This window comes from Tachyglossus aculeatus, chromosome 20, assembly GCF_015852505.1.
Source record: "Tachyglossus aculeatus isolate mTacAcu1 chromosome 20, mTacAcu1.pri, whole genome shotgun sequence".
Taxonomy (NCBI): domain Eukaryota; kingdom Metazoa; phylum Chordata; class Mammalia; order Monotremata; family Tachyglossidae; genus Tachyglossus; species Tachyglossus aculeatus.
In genome coordinates, this window is record NC_052085.1 from 28711787 (window position 1) to 28732029 (window position 20243).

The window sequence follows — 20243 nt, forward strand, 5'->3', positions numbered from 1 at the left end:
TAAAAAGTAACTTTCTCTTAGTTCAGGAAACACTTAATTCTGAAGAGCATTAAAACTAAACTGAAAAACTTTTCCTTGGACATTTGTTGAGTGAATAACAACTTCTGGAATGCAACCAATTTAAATGTTTGAAGCAAAATTTCTGCAGAACAACCCAGCCCCCACTCAAAATTAAAGAGTCAGGAGACTTGGATTCTCTTCTATTCTTGGATTTGATCTTGTCTGGTCAGGGAACTGTGGAAATTATCCTTTAAAAACTCTGTGCCTCAATTTTAGTAATAGTAGCAATAGAGTACATTGAAAGCCCACTGGGCTCTATGTAATATACTAAGCTTTTGGGTAAGTAAAAAAAAATAGAATAATAATAATGATGGTATTTTTTAAGCATTTACTGTGTACCAGGCACTATACTAAGCGTTGGGGTGGATACAACCAAATCAAGTTGGACACAGTCCCTATCTCATGTGGGGCTCACAGTCTCAATCACCGTATTACAGATGAGGTAACTGAGGCACAGAGAAGTGAAATGACTTAACCAAAGTCACACAGCAAACAACTGATGGAGCCAGGATTAGAACCCGTGACCTTCTTACTCCGAAGCCCATGCTCTATCCACTGTGCCCTGCTGCTTTTCCCGTAGAACAAACATGTATCCTGACCATAAGGAGCTTACACACTATCAGGGGGAATCAGACATAAAGCTGGTGGCAAAATTTCCCATTTCCATGATGATGATAATTAGATCTTATCCCATAGGGATGCTGGGTGAGTTCCTGAATTTTACCTAAGTGCAATTCAAGATTCATGTGTGATAGAGAAGTCTGACTGATAGTGAGAGAGAAGCAGCAGCAATTGAAATCCCAAACCTGCGTTAGTTTTCACTCTCTTCCTCCATCTTCCTCTAGACTGTAAACTCATTGTGAGTAGGGAACATGTCTATCAACTCTGTTATATTGCACTCTCTCACGTGCTTAGTACAGTGCTCTGCATCCAGTAAGCGCTCCAAAAATAGTTGATTGTTTAATTGTCTCACCTATTCTTCCTCTCTCCCTCTTTTCTTTCTTCTCTTGCCTCCTCCTTTCCCTTACTCTCCCCTTTTTCTTGCTTTTCCCCCTTTCCCTTCTCTTTTTCTCCTCCCTCTTTTCCCCTATTTCTCCACCTCCTGACATTTTTGGGGTTGGAGCAAGGAGTTCTGTTGAATTCGAGTGCTGTTTGGGGTTTTGTTCACTTGGCTCATGACAGGAATAGTGGTGGCAACACCTACTGTTTGTCCACCTTGCTGCCAAACAGCAGTCCACAGCTGTGTCCCTCCATTTGAGGGAGTATGTCACTGTGTCTTTAAAACACTATTTCTGCTCTGTCAATCAAGCTATTCTGCTGTGTACAGAGATCTGGACTAAGCACTCGGGAGACATGATAAGGCAGGTAGACATGATCTTTGCCCACAAGGAGCTTACAAAGTAGAGAGGGAGAGGCAGATGTTAAAATAAATCACAGATATACGCATGCACAAATTCTATGGGGCTGGGGTCGCAGTGAATAGTAAAGTGCATGAGGGGTACTGATCCCTACCTGTAGCAGCGTGGCTCAGTGGAAAGAGTCTGAGCTTGGGAGTCAGAGGTCATGGGTTCTAATCCTGGCTCCTCCACTTGTCAGCTGTGTGACTTTGGGCAAGTCACTTAGCTTTTCTGTGCCTCAGTTCCCTCATCTGTAAAATGGGGATTAAGACTGTGAGCCCCACGTGGGACAACCTGATTACCTTGTACCTACCCTGGTGCTCAGAACAGTGCATGACACATAGTAAGCGCTTAACAGATACCATTATTATTATTATGTGGTTACCCACTGGATGGACGGCAATTGCTTGGGCATCCTGCTGTCATTTAATCATTCATTTTGCTTCCATCTACTTTCTCTTATATTGGTTTTTCAGTAACCTTGGTCTCCCCTGAAATCATATTTCATACTGTTCGCTTCTCGCTAGCTCTGCTCAAATATTTGTTTAAATGAAGCAAAGGACTTTTTTTGTATGTACGCATGGCATTGCTTTTATTCCTGAACAAATCCACCTGGAATTTATCCAGGAGCTTCCTACAAAGGGCTTTACAAACAGGTTCTCTCTTTGCCCTGCATACCTATTCACTCATTAAATCTCAGTTAAACCCCAGAAATGGAGGGGTGGAAGTTAGGTCGAGCTAATCCCATTGTAGAGTTAGTAAGAGGCAGAAGACGGTGAGCAGAGCTGGCCAAGGTCATTGATTCAATAGTAAAGTTGGGCTTGTGCTAGTCACTGTTGCTCTTTCCACTTGACTTTCCCTTGTAAATGACATCATCCCCTTTTGACTTCCCATCTGTAAGTGTTGAGTCATTTCCAAGTCAACTTCTGATCAGTGAAAGGTTTTGAACATTTTTATTTCACTGTAAGCTCGTACTTAAAGTAGCACACATTTAATTAGGAAAGGCTGCTCATTTGTACTTTATAGTTTTCCCCGTAGATACCAACTTGGTTTCTGCTGAGGTGAAAGAATGCTCCTGACATCCTCTCTTTCCTGGGTTACTCTCCCCCTCTGCCAGTCTGCTTTCTGTCTCTCCCATCCTATCCCACCTGCTCCCTGCTCCCTCTTCTCCCCTCCCCCTGAAAGTCTAATTGAAGATGCATCTCCTCCAAAAAGCCTTCCCTGACTAAAGCCCCCCTTTCCTCTTCTCCCACTCCCTCCTGCGTCACCCCGGCTTGCTCCTTTTATTCATCCCCCCTCCCAGACCCACAGCACTTATGTACATATCTGTAATTTATTTATTCATATCAATGTCCATTTCCCCCTCTAAACTGCAAACTCCTGGAGAGCAGGGAATGTGTCAGTTACATTGTTATATGCTCCCAAGCACTTAGTTCAGTGCTCTGCACACAGTTAGCGCTCAGTAAATATGATTGATTAAGTCACAGACCAGATGGATGCCCCTTGACTCGCCTGTAGTTTTATTTAGACAACTCGTGCTTCATTTTGTGGATTTATAGCCTACTCCACTAATCTGCTTTCCATGCTCTTTGGAGTAAAGGCGAGAGCTGCCAATATCTGTATTTGCACATGCCCAGTTATAATTGCATTTGAGAGTCTAATTGTGAGAGGTGATAAAAAAAGATCACATTGAACAGGGAGCGGAATGAAATTGTAAGCTTGGTTTTATTCTGGCTCTGCTTATTGAAATGGTGCTACTAGGAGAATGTTATTACCCCATGAACAGTGAAAGAATGTTCTTCAGTAATTATTTTTTTTTTATTTTAGTCACTATTGTATGCCCTGGGGAAGTGGAAACCATCAGGTTGGATGATAAAGAAAAGCGTGGAGTTCTGATTCTCTTCACATGCCCAGACTCGGGCCTTTATGTATGGACTCAAATGGCCTTCATCCTATTTTGTGTAATTCCCCCAAACTCTAACCTTGTTTATTTACTCCTTCCTTGAAAATAGTTGTTTCCCTTAGGTCATATTGTAGCCCGCTGCATAGCCAATGCAGCTCTCCATCTCTTGAGGATTTGGACAAGTATGTTGTGAAAGGAATATCAAAGAGAAAGGAAAGAGCCCATTGAACTAAAGATGACTTAAAGTGATTCTTTTTTAAATCACCTCAGCCAAAGTGGGCTAAGGAAGCCATCGCGGATGTCTCTGGAAGCAGAGTAATTCAGGGACTGCAAGTCATGATCATCGTATTTACTGAGCTTCTTCTGAGGGCGATGTATTCTACTAAGAGCTTGAGAAAGTACAACAGAAAAAAAAAGACATATTCCCTGCTACAAAGAATTTACAGTTCTAGTGAGCTGTCAACTCTGTCGCCACAGACCACTTTTCTCACCCTCCCTCCTGCCTGAAACTCCCATACACATGTACACATCCCGCAAAACAGCTCTCTCCCCAAAATAATAATGATAATAATAATGATGGCATTTATTAAGTGCTTACTATGTGCAAAGCACTGTTCTAAGCTCTGGGGAGGTTACAGGGTGTTTAGGTTGTCCCACGGAGGGGCTCACAGTCTTAATCCCCATTTTACAGTTGAGTTAACTGAGGCACAGAGAAGTTAAGTGACTTGCCCAAAGTCACACAGCTGACAATTGGCAGAGGCGGGATTTGAACCTCTGACTCCAAAGCCCGTGCTCTTTCCACTGAGCCACACTGCTTTCCCATCTTCAAAACCTTTTCAAAATCAAATCTCCTCAGCTCCCCACCCAATATTCACTTCACCCATGACACTTATGTGCTACCTCTATACTCTATTACCTCCTCTTTTCTGTAATTTATTATAGAATCCGTCAACACCCTCCCACCATTGAGGACCAGGGTTATTTGCATTCTTATTCTCTTGTACTCATCCAAGCACTTAGTATAGTGTTCCACATCCGTGTGAGTGCTCAATAAATAGTAATGATTGATTGATCAGATTACACTGTAATGAGGGTTAGGGCAAAGCATCATGTAATTGATGAACTCTGAGGTTTTAATAAACTAACACACAGTTTACCAAGCAACAGTTAGGTCAGCATAGTTAATCACATCTGCAGTATTCATGTAATTGGATGGCTAATGAAGAGTGTTCTAGGTTGCTTTTATTACTGGATTTTCTGCTCTGGTTATGATTTTAGAAATTTGTCTTCAAAAATTCAGGTTCAAATATATTGGGTAATAATGTAACCCTGTTTAAAATTTGTAATTTTCCCACTTAGCTTTTTTTTGGTTGAAGTTTAAACTCCAAATACATTCGTCTATTTTGTTTCCTCAAATATTTCAATTCGTTAAATGTCATTGAGTCTAGAAAATTCCAAGGATATCAGCCCTCTGAGCCTTGTTCAGCAGTGAAAATGGAGAGGTGGAGATTTGCATTGTGTTAGCAGAAAAGGGTCTCAGGATGATAGTGGACTACAAACTAGAGGAGTCAGAATTGTAGTGTTGTAAGACTGTAAGCTCATTATGGGCAGGGGATGTTAATGCTAATTCTGTTTATTGTTCTCTCCCAAGAGCTTAGCACCAGTGCTCTGCACATAGTAAGCACTCAATAAATACCACTGATTGATTGAACACTACCCCCTCTTCCCTTCTTCCCCTTTTACAACCCACCACAGCCTTGGCCAGTGGGAAGAACTTCTAAACCTAGTGATACAGTGACTCCGCCAGAACTGGTAGTCTTTAAGTCACATTAACAGCCATTCACAACTGCCTCCTGAGACCTGTGGTCTCCCATTTTTCCACCCGCCTCTGACCAAATCTCACAGTGAAATACCTTCTGCAGCAGAAATGACTGTATTTCCAAAGGAGGCCCAGTGTGTTAAAGACAGGTTTCATTCCTTGGCTTTTCAAAGCAATATCTTCAGTTGTTTGCTTTTAGTTTTTAAAGGCTGTATGGTCTGACCTATTGGGGCCCAGACTTTAGTTAGACTCTCAGAATTCAGTGAAGTGCATCTAGTGACTTGGCAAGTGCTTTTACACATTGGATTAACCTATCCAGGCCATGTTTTCTCACCTGTAAAGTGGAAGCAATAATATTCCAGGACCTGTGCTCATGGGATTATTGTCAGTACAAATGAAAGGAAAATGAAGAATTTATAATCTTTGGAAAAGATACCTTACAAAATGATATTCAAATAAATATTCTCATGGGGAAAAAAAAACTTTTACTGCTTTTGCTATGGGAAGAGTTTCACACGACCTTTTTGTAAATGGCAATGTGTGTCTTGTCAAGAGTCTTTGCAAACCTAGTTGAGTATCTTATATGAAAAAGGAACTATTCAGGGGAAATACACAGCCTGCTCCATTCAGCCAAATTTATAAAAAATTTCCTCTCATCTGGAAAAGGCCTCTAGCTCCTGGATTTTTCAGCCTATTTGCATTTCATTTTCCTTGGCTAATTACTGAAGATATCGATGCTGAATGTATAAAAAGGAGACCTTCTTATATACGGTCTTGTGAGTCATCATCCAATTTCCGAATCCTGTTGGAATGTTTAGATGAAATGACATTAGGTAAAATCTGTCCTCAAAAATCTAGCGACCTTCAGCAGAAAGGATTGGGAACTGTGATGTCTCTACCAAGTGAGAGGACCACCTTTATTACTGCGATCCCTCCATCACTAACCTAATGATTAACAGTTGAGTCCACTGTATGTGAAAATCAGCTCAGTCCTCAGTCGGAGAATGCTAGATTCCCTGTCTCATCCTGCCATTCCTTGGTGTTCGGTGAATCTTTTACTGAAAATGAGGAAAATCTCTTCCCAGGTGAGAGACACGAGAGTGTGAGTTTTGCCACATTAGATACGGAAATCCCAGCGGCCTTGCTGTTGAATAATGGAGATTTGCTGATGGAGGTTTCATTTACTGGAAAACACCTTGAATCCTTTATGGGATATAAATCCCATAAACGAGTCAATCCTCTACACTGAAAACAACTTACAGTCCTCTAAACTGTAAGCTTGCTGTGGTGAGGAAATGTGTCCACCAACTCTCCCAAGCACATAGTACAGTGCTCTGCACACAGTAAGCACTCAGTAAATATTATTGGTTGATTGACAGGGAAATCTCAAATATCCAGTGCATGGCTTTGAACCTGATGGGAAACATCAAATCCAGGAGGCATAATCCCAGTCATAGAAGGCTGCTGGCCTTATTGCCCTGAAAGGGAATTCCCTTTTTTTTTTTTAATTTAAAATGCTTTCCCTTAATCCTTTGTGTTTGCATTTTTCAACACCACTTTTCCCTTAAGGAAAACCATTGCCATTCAATGAATGGTGGCTTTCTGTTAATCTTGGGGAATCTCTCAGTAGCCGTAGAGCCAATGAGATTCAGATTCCCCTTCCGGTCCAACAGGCTCCTGAATGCCTAAAACTTGGGTGGGAATATATATTTTTTTTAACTCTTGCTTACACCCTGCCTCGTGCAGCCTCTTCCGCCTGGCAACTGAAGCCCCAGCTGAGCGCACAATCACCTCTTTCTCTTTGCTCCTGTCGTTGTCATGATTCAATAGGTACAAAGGCAGGCGGCTGGCCCAGCACAAGTCGGAAATAGAGTGTTTCACCCCCAAAGGGAGTATGGGGAATGGTGGGAGAGCTACGATGAGCAGGTAAGCGATCAGCAAGCGGCCGAGGCCGTGTCATGTCTGTGAACGAGAGCGAGGGGCCAAGTCCCTACCCTGAGTCTCAATCTGTCTGCCTGTGCATTCCTTGTTATGTCCAGCCATGTCGACCCTCTCATTTAAGTGATGGTCAGAGAGGCCTCGATCCGCCCGACCTGGGGCCTTCGGCCTTCAGGATCTTTACGTCACGATTGGCTCTGATTTAGTAGTCCTGGATCTGGCACTGTGGAATCAAATCCCGGATTACATCAGTGATTCCTCAGCATGATACTGTGCCTGGAAGATAGGGCTGGCTGGCCTTCAGGTGATCAACTGGCCTAAAAAGTCGCGAGCCGGCAGGGAGATTCAGGCAATCTCAACCACGCCCCTCAGCAGAGACATCCGCTGCGGGTTGGTGAGTTGTTGAGTTGAAGAGGCCTTCCTTCTGCTAAAATGAGAAAACCTAAGACTTCCTCTAGCAGCTATAGCTTCTCAGCCCCGTTTCCTGTCTGTTTGGGCCGAACAATGTATGTTGCTGCATTCTGCATGTGTCTCAGTTCATATAGAACTGGACCCACTCACCACATTCGACCCCTCCTCTTGGCATCCATGAAGCTAAGCGCCTCCGACTTGGACTTGTTGCATGACACCAAAGTGCTGCCTTGCATGGATCTGTGCTATGGCCGAGGTCGGGGTGGGAACAGGGGGAGCCTGACGTGGTCCCCGAAAATGGATTTCAGAGTCCGGTTCCCAGTTTTAAGGGTGTTTTCCAACACTCTTGCCATCCCAGGACCTTTGCAAACCTTCCTAGGTTTCTCCAGGAACTCAGTCCTGCTGGATAGTGAAGTTGGGTTGATTTTTGTTCTGCTATTTGGGGACTTTAAGCTCTAATTTCAGAATAACAGGGTGGTGATCACAGGGAGTTTCAGGACCAACTTGGAAGGGTTTTTCCAGCAGACATCTGTTGCATTCTTCAGCTTCCCACCCACACCTAGATTGTGGGCTCCAGGTGGAACAGGGACTGTGTTTGATCATGTTAGGGTTGCATCTGTTCTGGCGCTTAGCATCGTGCTTGGCACATGGAAAGCACTTAGTAAGTGCTACAACTAACTAACTTAGCTCTCCTGCCCAAGTTTTCTGGTGTGCCTTCAAGTCCATCTCTTGTAGGGAAGGAAATAGCTTGACCCGTGTTTTTGGTGTGGTAGAAGAAGAGGGGACAGATAAGGGGATAAGAAGTTGGCCTGTGTCAGATTGGTTAGACGTCACAGACTCTTTTCCTCCAATACTGTGGCTGTAATGACTTGCATTCCAGTTCTCCCCCTTTCTCCAAAAACATGTCATTAGGCTGTAAACTCCTTAAGGACAGGTATCTTCTCTCCAACTTCTTTTGTACTCTCCCAAGTGCTTATCTTTCCTGGTCCCCTGCATCAGGGCAAACCATTTTTTTTTTCCTCTGTAGAGACAATTCAGCTCATAACTCTACACCAGTCTGGTCCTCAATAAAAATGAAGCCTTGGTGGGACTAGATGGGATATTCAACTCCCCACAGGGCCTGGTGGTTTTAGAGAGTTTAACTGTCGATTTCACACAACCCTACATGAGGGTTGGTGAAACCACAATTTGTTTTATGCTGATTTTTTTTTCTCCGGCACACAACCTTCTCCTATTTTTTCAGTGGGGAGTTTCAGGCTACTGGCTTCTGTAAGTGAAAGAAATCTGAGTTACTGTACTTCTATGTGCCTCAGTTACCTCAGCTGTAAAATGGGGATTAAGGCTGTGAGCCCCATGTGGGACATGGACTGAGTCCAACCTGTATCCCTCTAGACTGCAAGCTCGTTACGGGCAGGGATCATGTCTGCTAATTCTGTTGTACTCTCCCAAGTGCTTAGTATAGTGCTCTGCACAAAGTAAGCATTCAATAAATACAATTGATTATTTACCTCAGTGCTTAGTGCACATAGTAAGTGCTTAACAAATACAGTTTTTAAAAAATCTAAGTAGTCTCCTCATCTTGTATTGTGTGAATGGTTTCCCTTGTGGTCTATTCCCAGGAACTATGGAAACCACCGGGATGAAAATGTTTTGGTACATAGAGCAGCAGCCAAATTTCTTATTTTTTCTTGGTGGTTTTAATCTCAGCAATTCATTTGAATGTATTTCTCACTGAGTCTCATTTTCTTTCATTGGCAATAATAGGAGTAGAAATATAATAGGGAGGATGAGACAATGTGGTCTAGTGGAAAGAGCCAGGCCATGTTTCAAGTCACCTAGGTTTTAGGCCTATCTCTGTCACTCGCCTGCTGGGTGACCTCAGGTGAATCGTTTGACCTCCCTGGCCCTGAGTCTCCTTACCTTTAAAATGTGGGTAATGAGACTTGCTTCTTTTTTTCCCTTAAATGGCACTTATGAAGGACTGACTATTATAAACCCCGGGGTTAGACACAAGATAATCAGATTGGACCCAGTCCCTGTCCCATGTGGGCCTCATAGTCTAAGTAGGACCGAGTAGGATTTAATCTCCATTTTACAGATGAGGTAACTGAAGCACAGAGAAGTTAAGGGACTTGCCCAAGGTCACACAGCAGACCAGTGACAGAGCCGAGATTAGAACCCAGGTCCTCTGATTCCCTGGCCTGTCCACTTTCCACTAGACCACCCTACTTCTCACCTTATGGGAATTTCAGTAGGACAAAGTGAGACAATAGACATGAAAAAGCTTTCAGATGATTCAAGTGCTCTGGAAATCCAAGGTAATGGGTGTCTAGAGAGAGCTAAGAACCTAAGTCATAGAGCACTGAGTCCACTTACTTCCCAGACAGAAGAGACTCTTTCAACTCCCCAAATGGTGTTTCTGAAAAAGGTACTGAAAGTTCAGCTTTCTACCCTTCCCCCTCCCACAGCCTGTTCCCTGCCTCGATGACGAATGAGAGGCTAAGTGGAAACCCCTGACTTCCTGGGGTTCTGCCACTAAGAATTCCACCAAATCCCACTGTGAGGCCAAGGGGTCTTTCTGCCTTCCACCCCGAAGCATCATAGGCCAGGTTCAGAGCCTGACTGGTTTGCTTGAATCTGAAATTCTCTGCAGCAGTCTGTCCTGAGGGGATGCTGTGAGTGTACCTCTGTCCCCTTCACCTTTCATCCTTCACCCACACACCCCCAAGCCCTTTCCAAAGTCGAGCTGGAATTCCCAGTGGATAGGAGGGAGAAACAATGGATGGGAGTTTCTTTCCCTCCAGAATTGCCACTCATCTAAGAGCCTAAAGCCCTGGAGACAGTCCAGGTTCAAAGGCTCCATCCAAGCCGACTGCGAGTTCTTTCTGCACAGATCTCAGTGGGGAGTACCCTGCTGAAGGGGTGTACTATACCTTCAATCAATCAGTTATACTTATTAACCACCTTCTATATGGAGGGCATTGTACTAAGTGCTCAAGGAGCTTACAGTCTAACAGGGGAGACAGATGCTAAAATAAATAACCTCCAGATGAAATTTAAATACTCAATGACCAGAGGAGCAATTCACTTGTGGATCATTGATCACCATTTAATCCTGTTTAGACTTCTCGTCTTCCAAATTGTGATGACAGAGATTGGGAAAAACTGAAGAACTGTGCAACTGGCTGTTCACCTTTTTGAGTGGTTGGTAAGTTAGGTTGTTGCCTAGGAGATTTGAGGAGTCAGGAGGGGACCAGGCCACTTGCCTGCTGTGGAACCTTGGGCAAGTCACTTCACTACTCTGTGCTTCAGTTTCCTCAAGTACAAAATGGGGATGCAATATCTGCATCTCCCTCCTATTTGACGTTGAGTCCCCATGTGGGTCAGGGAATGTATCCAGGCTGATTTACTTGTATCTACCCCGGTGCTTAGAACACTGCTTGACACATTTTAAGTGTTTAACAAATATCATAAAAATGGTGGAACAGGATCAAGACGTGTGTGGGTGGTTGGCAACGGTTTCTTTCCACAGAATTTCTGTAAATGGAAGTTGTTTCCTGGGGATTTTCCCATGGGATTTCCACCCACCCTCTTACCCCCTTCCCCCAACCCTTGGCAGGGCAACAGAAAAATTTAAATTCTGATGCAAACCACAGAAAGCCCCAGACACTTTCTATTTGCCCCCAGGAGACAAATGATCATGAACCCTGTGAGAGGAAACTTGAGGATTTCAGATTTCCCCCTCTTAAATCTAGCACCCTGTGAGCAGTAATAAAATGTGACTGTTTCTGCTGCTGGGTTTTTGAAGGCTGAGTTTGATATGTTTCTCCCCGGTTAGAAGGTAATAATAATAATAATAATAATAATAATAATAATAATAATGTTGGTATTTGTTAAGCGCTGGAGTAGATACAAGATAATCAGGTTGTCCCACGTGGGGCTCACAGTTTTCATCCCCATTTTACAGATGAGGGAACTGAGGCCCAGAGAAGTTAAGTGACTTGCCCAAAGTCACACAGCAGACAAGTGGTGGAGCCGGGATTTGAGCCCACGACCTGTTCCTTGTGGACAAGGACTATGTCACTTTGTTATTTGGTACTTCCCAGAAACCTAGTACAGTGCACCGCACCAAGCTGGTGTTCAATAAATGCTATCACTGCTACTGCTACTTTTGAAGCCTTGGATTTTGAATTGATGGATTTTGAACTGTTGATGTTTCAGTGGGCCTGTCCTTCCCCAGTTTAGACTGTAAGCCCTCTAGTGAGCAGGAATCAAGTATTAGTTGTGTCTCATCCAGTCTAAGCCCTGGACACCTGGTTTTCATGAAACGTGATGGAAAAGTCAGTAAGGTCACCATTGCTGGATCTGAGCTGTAAGGGAATTTAGAGGTGACAATCATCCTTGAAATTCTCTTTCTCTGGGAAAAATCAAGCATAGGATCCTGAAATATGTCTAACACCAATCAAGCAATCATATTTATTGAGTGCTGATGGTGTGCAGAGCACTGTACGAACCACTTGGGAGAGTGCAATATAACAGAATTAGTAGATAAGTTCCCTGCCCGCAGACAAATAATTCTTTCACCCGCTAGACTGTAAGCTCCTTGTGGGCAGGAATCACGACTACCACATCTCTTTTATCTTACACTCCCCAACGCTGAGTCTAATGGTCTGCACACAGTATGTACTCAATAAATATCATTGATTGATTGATTGGCTGGAAGACAGGCAGAAAAGCCCAAGAGTTTCCTACTCTGGTGCCAGTGATTTCAGTAAGAAACTTCTCCTGATGCCTCAGTGGGAATTCGTAAGTACTCCCACTGCCTTTCAGTTTAAAAGTACCCTCGACAACCTGTTTGGTTCTGGGTTGCCATAAGACCTTCTGGATAGAAGGAAAAGTTGAGATGTTTCCCAAGTTACGCTGCTTCCTGTGCTTGATCATACTACAAAACAACAGGTAATGAAAATCTCTTCTCTGTCCTGGTATAGATACGCAGAGAAGAGATTCTCATCTGCTGTTTTACAGTATTGTCAAGCCCGTGAGTGTGTGTGTGTGTGTGTGTGTGTGTGTGTGTGTGTGTGTGTGTATCCAGTGCTTAGAACAGTGCCCAGCACATAGAACAGTTCTTGGCACATAGTAAGCACTTAACAAATACCATTATTATTATTGTATATGATTTTAATGGGGAACTACAGTAGCTATGTAAATGGAATGAAATTGGCTCTAGAAATAGGTAACATAATCCCAGTATTTGAGACACAGCATGCCTTAGTGGATAGAGCACAGGCATAGAACAGACTGAGCCCCCTCCTTCCTCTCCCCCATCTCCCCATCCCCGTCCCCCCATCTTACCTTCTTCCCCTCCCCACAGCACCTATATATATGTATATGCTCGTGCGTATTTATTACTCTATTTATTTTATTTGTACATATTTATTCTATTTATTTTATTTTGTTAATACGTTTTGTTTTGTTCTCTGTCTCCCCCTTCCAGACTGTGAGCCCACTGTTGGGTAGGGACCATCTCTATATGTTGCCAACTTGTACTTCCCAAGTGCTTAGTACAGTGCTCTGCACACAGTAAGCGCTCAATAAATACGATTGAATGAATAGAAGTCAGAAGTACCTGGGTTCTCATCTTAGCTCCAGAATTGTCTGCTCTGTGTCCTTGGGCTAATCACTTCTCTGTGTTTCAGTTACCTCATCTGTAAAACGGGGATTAGCACTGTGAGCCCTGTGTGGGACAGGAACTCTGTCCAACATGATTATCTTGTACCTTCCCTGGCATTTAGCACAGTGCCCGACACTTAGTAAGCGCTTAACAAATGCAGTGAATATTTTTAAAAAATTATGTTGGAGGGCCTATCTAAGGTTTTTTGTCCAAGAGAGCAATCAATCAATCAATCAATCGTATTTATTGAGCACTTACTGTGTGCAGAGCACTGTACTAAGCGCTTGGGAAGTACAAGTTGGCAACATATAGAGACAGTCCCTACCCAACAGTGGTCTCACAGTCTAAAAGGGGGAGACAGAGAACAAAACCAAACATACTAACAAAATAAAATAAATAGAATAGATATGCATGCACAAATAAAATAAATAAATTAATTAATTAATAGAGTAATAAATATGCACAAACATATATACATATATACAGGTATATATACATATGTATATATGTATATATATATACATATGTACATATATATGTATGTATATACAAACATATATACATAGATGTATATATACATATAGAGAGAGAGAGAGCAGCCATGTCACCTTTCCAGCATTCTTTGGTGCCACTGTCAGAAACAGAATCATGGGCTGGATGGATCAGTCAATAATCAATAAAGATGCTGCTTGTGGTCTTATATGCTACAATCAATAAGTGCTTACCGTGTGCAGAGCACTGCACTTAGCGCTTGGGAGAGTAAAATTAAGTAAATAGACATAATTTCTGCCCTCAGAGTTTATAACCTAGCAGGGGAGATAGCCACTAAAATAACTCACAGATAGGAAGGAAAGAGAAAGTGGATACAATTGTTTATCCTATCCTGGAACCCTGAAGTGACAACAACAAATCCAGTTGCAAATTTAGATGAAAGTCTATCCCTGCCGATCCGTTCAGACTCGCTTAGAAATCTTGCCTTCAGATTCCGGACTGAGAACGGTCTCCGTTTCAAGGTGTTTACCCTGGGCTCTGGTTTACAGTGCGAAAGAATGAAGATTAATTCTACCCAGTCAAGTAGAACGGCATGCCAAGTTCTTGAAACTGATAATAAGAAATGAATGAACTGACAGTTCAATTTTAGGGCTAATGTTATGCTTTTAATGAGCCATTCCACAGTTCCCGCCATCTGGCCCCAAACTGACAGCGTGTCTTGACAATCGTTTTAGAGATGTTGCCTCCCGTGGGGAATTTTGGGAGAAGTAAGTGTAGAGATAGTGCCATCAGTCAGCAGGCCCAAGTGTCCCAAACCATCCAAGTCCTCGAGTCTGCAGTTGTCCAATTGTCTTAGAAATGTTTTTATGTCAGCCTTTTGAAGTTAATGAGCGGATCCTTCATTAGGGAGAGTGTTAGCCAGGAATACTATTCTGAATGAGGCACAGTCCGCTTCAGACCAAACTCCCGTATACAAAGAAAAAAGCAAACACGCAAAAAAAACCTTGACCCTTAGATGCATGATCAATCCACTCCCCTTCAGGACCACAATCAATTAATCAGTGGTGTTTATCAAGCACTTACTGTGTGCAGAGCACTGTACTAAAGACTTGGGAGAGGACAACGCAACAGTTGCCCACAAGCAGCTTAAAATCTAGAGAGAGAGACAAACGTGAAAAGAGATTAAAGTAAGGTTTATCAGAGACATGCTTTTCTGTTAAAATGAAAGCTTTCTTGTGGATTTTTTCTCCCATTTTACAACCAGAGAGAGAGAGCCAAGTTTCCATTTTCAGTTCTAGGGGATTCCCAGCCATGCCCACACAAATACACAAAGATCGCAAACATTCATCTTCTAATCTTAATTCCAGCTAACTTAGAATCTTTGCAACTCCTTGCCACTGCATTATTTGGTACTACTTAATACAATGCACCACTCAATAAATGCTATCATTACTATCAGTGCTTAGAACAGTGTTTTTGCACATAGTAAGCGTTTAATAAATCCCATTATTATAATAGGTAATTATAATACTATAATAACGGATACCATGGTTGTTGAAGTCTTGGATTTTGAATTGATGGATTTTTAACTTGTAGAACAGCAACATGACCCTGTGGATAGAGCCCGGGCCTGAGAGTCAGAAGGACCTGGGTTCTATGCCCGGCTCTGCCACTTGTCTGCCGTGTGACCTCGGGCAAGTCACTTCACTTCTCTGTGCCTCAGTTACCTCATCTGTAAAATAGGGACGAAGACTGTGAGCCCCGTGTGGGATAGGGACAGTGTCCAGCCCGATTACCTTGTATCTACCCCAGTTCTTAGTACTTAGTAAGCACTTAACAAATACCACAATTATAAGACTATAAGCTCATTGTGATCAAGGAATGTGTCTGTTGCTTGTCATATTGTTATGTGTGTCTTAGTACAGTGTTCTGCACGCAGTAAGCGCTCAGTAAATATGATTGAATGAATGAATTATTATTATTATTATTACTGATGCTTCTGTGGGCTTGTTCTTCCCCTCTTTAGGCTGTAAACCCTTTAGAAAATCGGAATCAGGTGGTCTTCATGGAATAGTGCTGCAGTGTGGTCTAGTGGAAAGAGCATGGCCCTCATTCATTCATTCATTCAATCGTATTTATTGAGCGCTTACTGTGTGCAGAGTACTGTACTAAGCGCTTGGGAAGTACAAGCTGGCAACATATAGAGACGGTCCCTACCCAGCAGCAGGCTCCCAGTCTGGAAGGGGGAGACAGACAACAAAACAAAACATATTAACAAAATAAAATAAATAGAATAAATATGTACAAGTAAAATAAATAAATAGAGTAATAAATATGCACAAACATATATACATATATACAGGCCCTGGAAGTCAGAGGCCCTGGGTTCTAATTCCGGCTCCGCCACTTGTCTGCTGTGTGACCTTGGACAAGTCACTTAACTTCTCTGCACTTCAGTTCCCTAATCTGTAAAATGGGGATCAAGACTGTGAGTCCCTGTGGGACAGGGACTGTGTCCAACCTGATTATTTTGTATCTACCCCAGCCCGTAGAACAGTGCTTGACACATAGGGAACACTTAACAAATACCATTTAAAAAAAAAGTGGTCACTATCATTGGACCTGAACTGTAAGGGATTTCACAGGTGACAACTGTCTTGGAAATGCCCTGTCTCTGGAAAGATTCAAGCATAGGATCCTGAAATATGTCCGTCACCACCACCAGACATCTCAGATGTTAATTCCCCGGAAGGATCACAGGCCAATTGCGCATGAGCCTATTAAAGAATTGGATTTGCTAAGGAATAAACAGATGTTCCTTTGGATCCTAGCAGAATGGATAGCCTATAGCCCCAGCACTTGGCCTTCTCAGCCTTTGCTCCAGTTGTTGTTTATCAGGCCAGCGAAGACATCAATTCTACATCAAAGGCAGCCAGCAGAGCTAAAAACTTATCAGGAGACACAGCTGGCCTTTGTCCCTCACTTTAGAAAAATCAACAACTACCCAGCAAGACCTCTTTCCTTTTCTAAACTCAGATCTGAAGCTCCACTAAGGAAGGGGTTTCTAGGTAACACCAAACCGCATCTCTGCTGTGTGCTAATTGAAATCCTGTGTGCTGGATGGTGGAGTGTAGGCATAGCTAAACTGAAAAACTTGGTTTTTTTCCTCATTCTAATTAAAATGTTTAATGATTTGGACTTTGGGTGGCCTGTAGACTCTTAAAGACTCTCAGACAATAGGGATAAGTTGCTTTAAAGAGAAGCAGCACGTCCTAGTGGATAGAGCTGAGAGCCAGAAGGACCTGGGTTCTAATCCCGCCTCCCCCACTTGTCTGCTGTGTGACCTTGGGCAAGTAACTTCTCTGTGCTTCAGTTACCTCATCTATAAAATGGGATTAATTCAGTGAGCTTCATGGGGTAGGTGGACTGATTAGCTTGTATCTGCCCCAGCACTTAGTACAGTGTCTGGCACATAGTAAGTCCTTATCAATCAATCGTATCAATCAATCGTCCTTATCAAATAACCCCCCCCAGTCCAAAAGGAAAAAAAAAAGAAAGCGCTTAGGACAAAGAGACTAAGCTAAATCACCTTGGTGAAATGCTATTCTAGCATCCATTTTGATTGGGTTTTACTTTGGCTTGTGTGAAAAGCATCATGAGAGTAATTACATTTTTTAGTGTGGGGCAGCTGTTTACTCACATTTATTTTATAGGAACTGATAAAAATTACTAACATTATTCAGTCATTTTCTTTTTTGTTGAACAGTTTGGTATTTGTTAAAGATAACATGTAAGTGTTTGGTCATCAAGATAATAGGCATTATATAGTCTCAAAATGGAACTTTTTTATTTAATGTGGTACTCGTGAAGAAGTGCAATTTTAAATTTCAAGACATTGCTCTCAAAAAATGTATTTTCAGTTACATTAGGTTATAAAGGATGTTGGGGGAAAAGCATAAAAATCAGTCTTGTAGTCTTAGATATGCTTTTGAAAATTACCAGCAGGCAGTAACTGATCAGCTGAACCGTTCTGCCCCATTTTACTGAGTATACTTCTGAGCGACTTAACATATTTTACGTGAATGACTTAAATTTCAGCATGAATAATTCAGTGGTGAAATGTCTGGTCCTTCTGAAAAGTCTTTTTGGAGAGACAGTCTCTACATGCTCCTGAAACATCACGAAGCACAAAGGAGGAAGTGATTAATAGTGCAAACTTCAGTTACATTAGGAGCATCCCTAGTTCAAATGACATTTTTAAGAGCTATATGAACCCAACTGTGCGAAGAGTAATGGAAGGGAAAACTAAATTGTATTCTTGCAACTTGAGAGAAACATGCAATATTTAAAACAGATTACACTTGCAATGGGCTATAACTGGCCCTTTTGAGAGAGGAGACTGTAGACTTAACCATGATTTTTCAAAATATTTGTTAAGGAGGACTGTGAGAATTGGAAACAACATTGATTGAGTGGCTACTCTACACAGCGTGGTGGGTTCTGTGTTTGGGAGCTTTTTGATACAAGTCTAAAAGACATGGTCCCTGCTCTCAAAGTCTTCTACTTCTCCAAGAGGCCTTCACTGATTAAGCCCTCACTTCCCCATTTTAGCCCTCGCTCCTGTGTCTCCTCTGCATATGAGTCTGTTCCCATTAAGCACATTGATAAAATAATAATAATGATAATTGTGGTATTTGTCAAGCGCTTACTATGTGCCAGGCACTGTATTAAGCGCTAGGGTGGATAAGAGCACTTCTACTCAGCTCTGCCCCAGCTTCTCAGCCCTTATGTCCATATCCACCCATAATTTCTTTTATTTTTTCGTGTCCCCTTCTAGTTCTGTAAGCTCTTATGGGCAGGGAGTGTGTCTGTTTATTGTTTTATTGTACTCTCGCAAGCACTTGGTACAATGCTCCAAACACAGTAAGCGCTCAATAAATACGATTGAATGAATATGTGCTCCTTGTAGGTGGGGTCATCTATACTTATTCAGTTATACTCTCCCACGTGCTTAGTACAGTGCCGTGTACACAGTAAGTGCTCAGTAAATTCCATTGCTTGCTTGATTGGTAGTAGAAGAGAGGAGGTCTCAAATTGCAAACATTCACTTGGTAAAAGAGCAAGAGCAGAATGGCATCTGATGAAACAAAAGTAAGCAATTAAATAATGGTGTGCATGTTGAGCAGGAGATGTGTCTGTTTTATTGTTACTTTGTACTCTCCCAAGTGCTTAGTACAATGCTCTGCACACAATAAGCACTCAATAAACATGATTGATTGAAGTTATATGGGCAGGGAATATCTCTGCTCTTTCTGTTGTATTGCACTCTCCCAGGCACAAAGAACAGTGCTCTGTAAATAGTTAAATGCTCAGTAAATATGATTGATTACTTGGGCTGTCTTAAGATCACCTTAAAAACCCTACTTGAGTGAACAAGGGTGTCTTGATTACAGTTTGCCAAAGGCTACTAAATGTTAATAATAATAATAATGATGGCATTTATGTTGTTAAATTGCCCCAGGTTTTGGAAAAAAAATAACTGTAGCAAGTGAGGAAAGAAATGAAGACTAAGGATTTGAGGTACACTTTAGAAGGGAGAGTTAAGAAGGTCTCTAGGACCCGGGTCCCACTGACCATCCCCCTCTCCAAAACGGGAAGCACGGACCTCCAAACTCAAACGAAGTTCAGAGAGGTCATTCAGGACAGAGCTAGCCCTGATTGCATTAAAAAAATCCTTCCGACAATGTCAAGGAGCCTTGATTGGCGTAACCTTGACACAGTTCAGTCCTTCCGAGTTTAATGAACTCATCCAATCCCAATATCGTGTGCCAGTCTGGAGCCTCAGAGAAAATACGTTTTAGTTAAACAGATTTTGGACTTAGCCGTTGATTCTGCTGACCATAAAACCAAGTTGCAATGTGAGGAGGGCTCTAGGGTTCCCATTTCTTAAGTGGATGCCATTGGCAGTATAAGTATAAATGCTTCAGTTCTCTCTTTTCTGGCGCCCTAGGTCTGTGTCTCTGTTATTCTGTATTGTTTGGTCTTAACATTTTGTATCCTGTATATATGTATATATGTTTGTACATATTTATTACTCTATTTATTTATTTATTTTACTTGTACATATCTATTCTATTTATTTTATTTTGTTAATATGTTTGGTTTTTGTTCCTTGTCTCCCCCTTCTAGACTGTGAGCCCACTGTTGGGTAGGGACTGTCTCTTGTATGTTGCCAAGTGCTTAGTACAGTGCTCTGCACACAGTAAGTGCTCAATAAATGCGATTGATTGATTGATTGATTGATTGTGCTTTCTGAGCTATTGGGCTCACCAATTTGGGTTGTAGTTAGGGCTGAGAAGAGCTATCAGCATGGGAAAGACATATTCCTAAAAGTCCTATATGCTTGGAGTCAAGGGTTAAATTTCCCTGGCCTTAGGACTATATTTAATTGCTGGGAGGAGCAGAAGCACACATGAAAATCAATTTAAGCCTCACTCTGAAAACAGGGTTTTCTTTGGTCTTAACATTTTGATTTTACATTGTCACAATCTA

The 20243-nt window shown here is 42.2% G+C and overlaps 1 protein-coding gene across 3 annotated transcripts in view; it reads left to right on the plus strand.

Moving 5' to 3' along the window:
- GRM5 (glutamate metabotropic receptor 5) overlaps window positions 1-20243 on the plus strand; it is a 205589-nt gene that overhangs the window by 181443 nt on the left and 3903 nt on the right. For 2 of the 3 annotated variants that reach the window (XM_038762028.1, XM_038762029.1), the window contains exon 9: window positions 7010-7105. The exons of the other annotated variant lie outside the window; for it this stretch is intronic. In XM_038762028.1, coding sequence (XP_038617956.1) covers window positions 7010-7105 — 96 coding nt within the window. The remainder of the gene's footprint in view (window positions 1-7009; window positions 7106-20243) is intronic. 3 annotated transcript variants of the gene reach the window in all.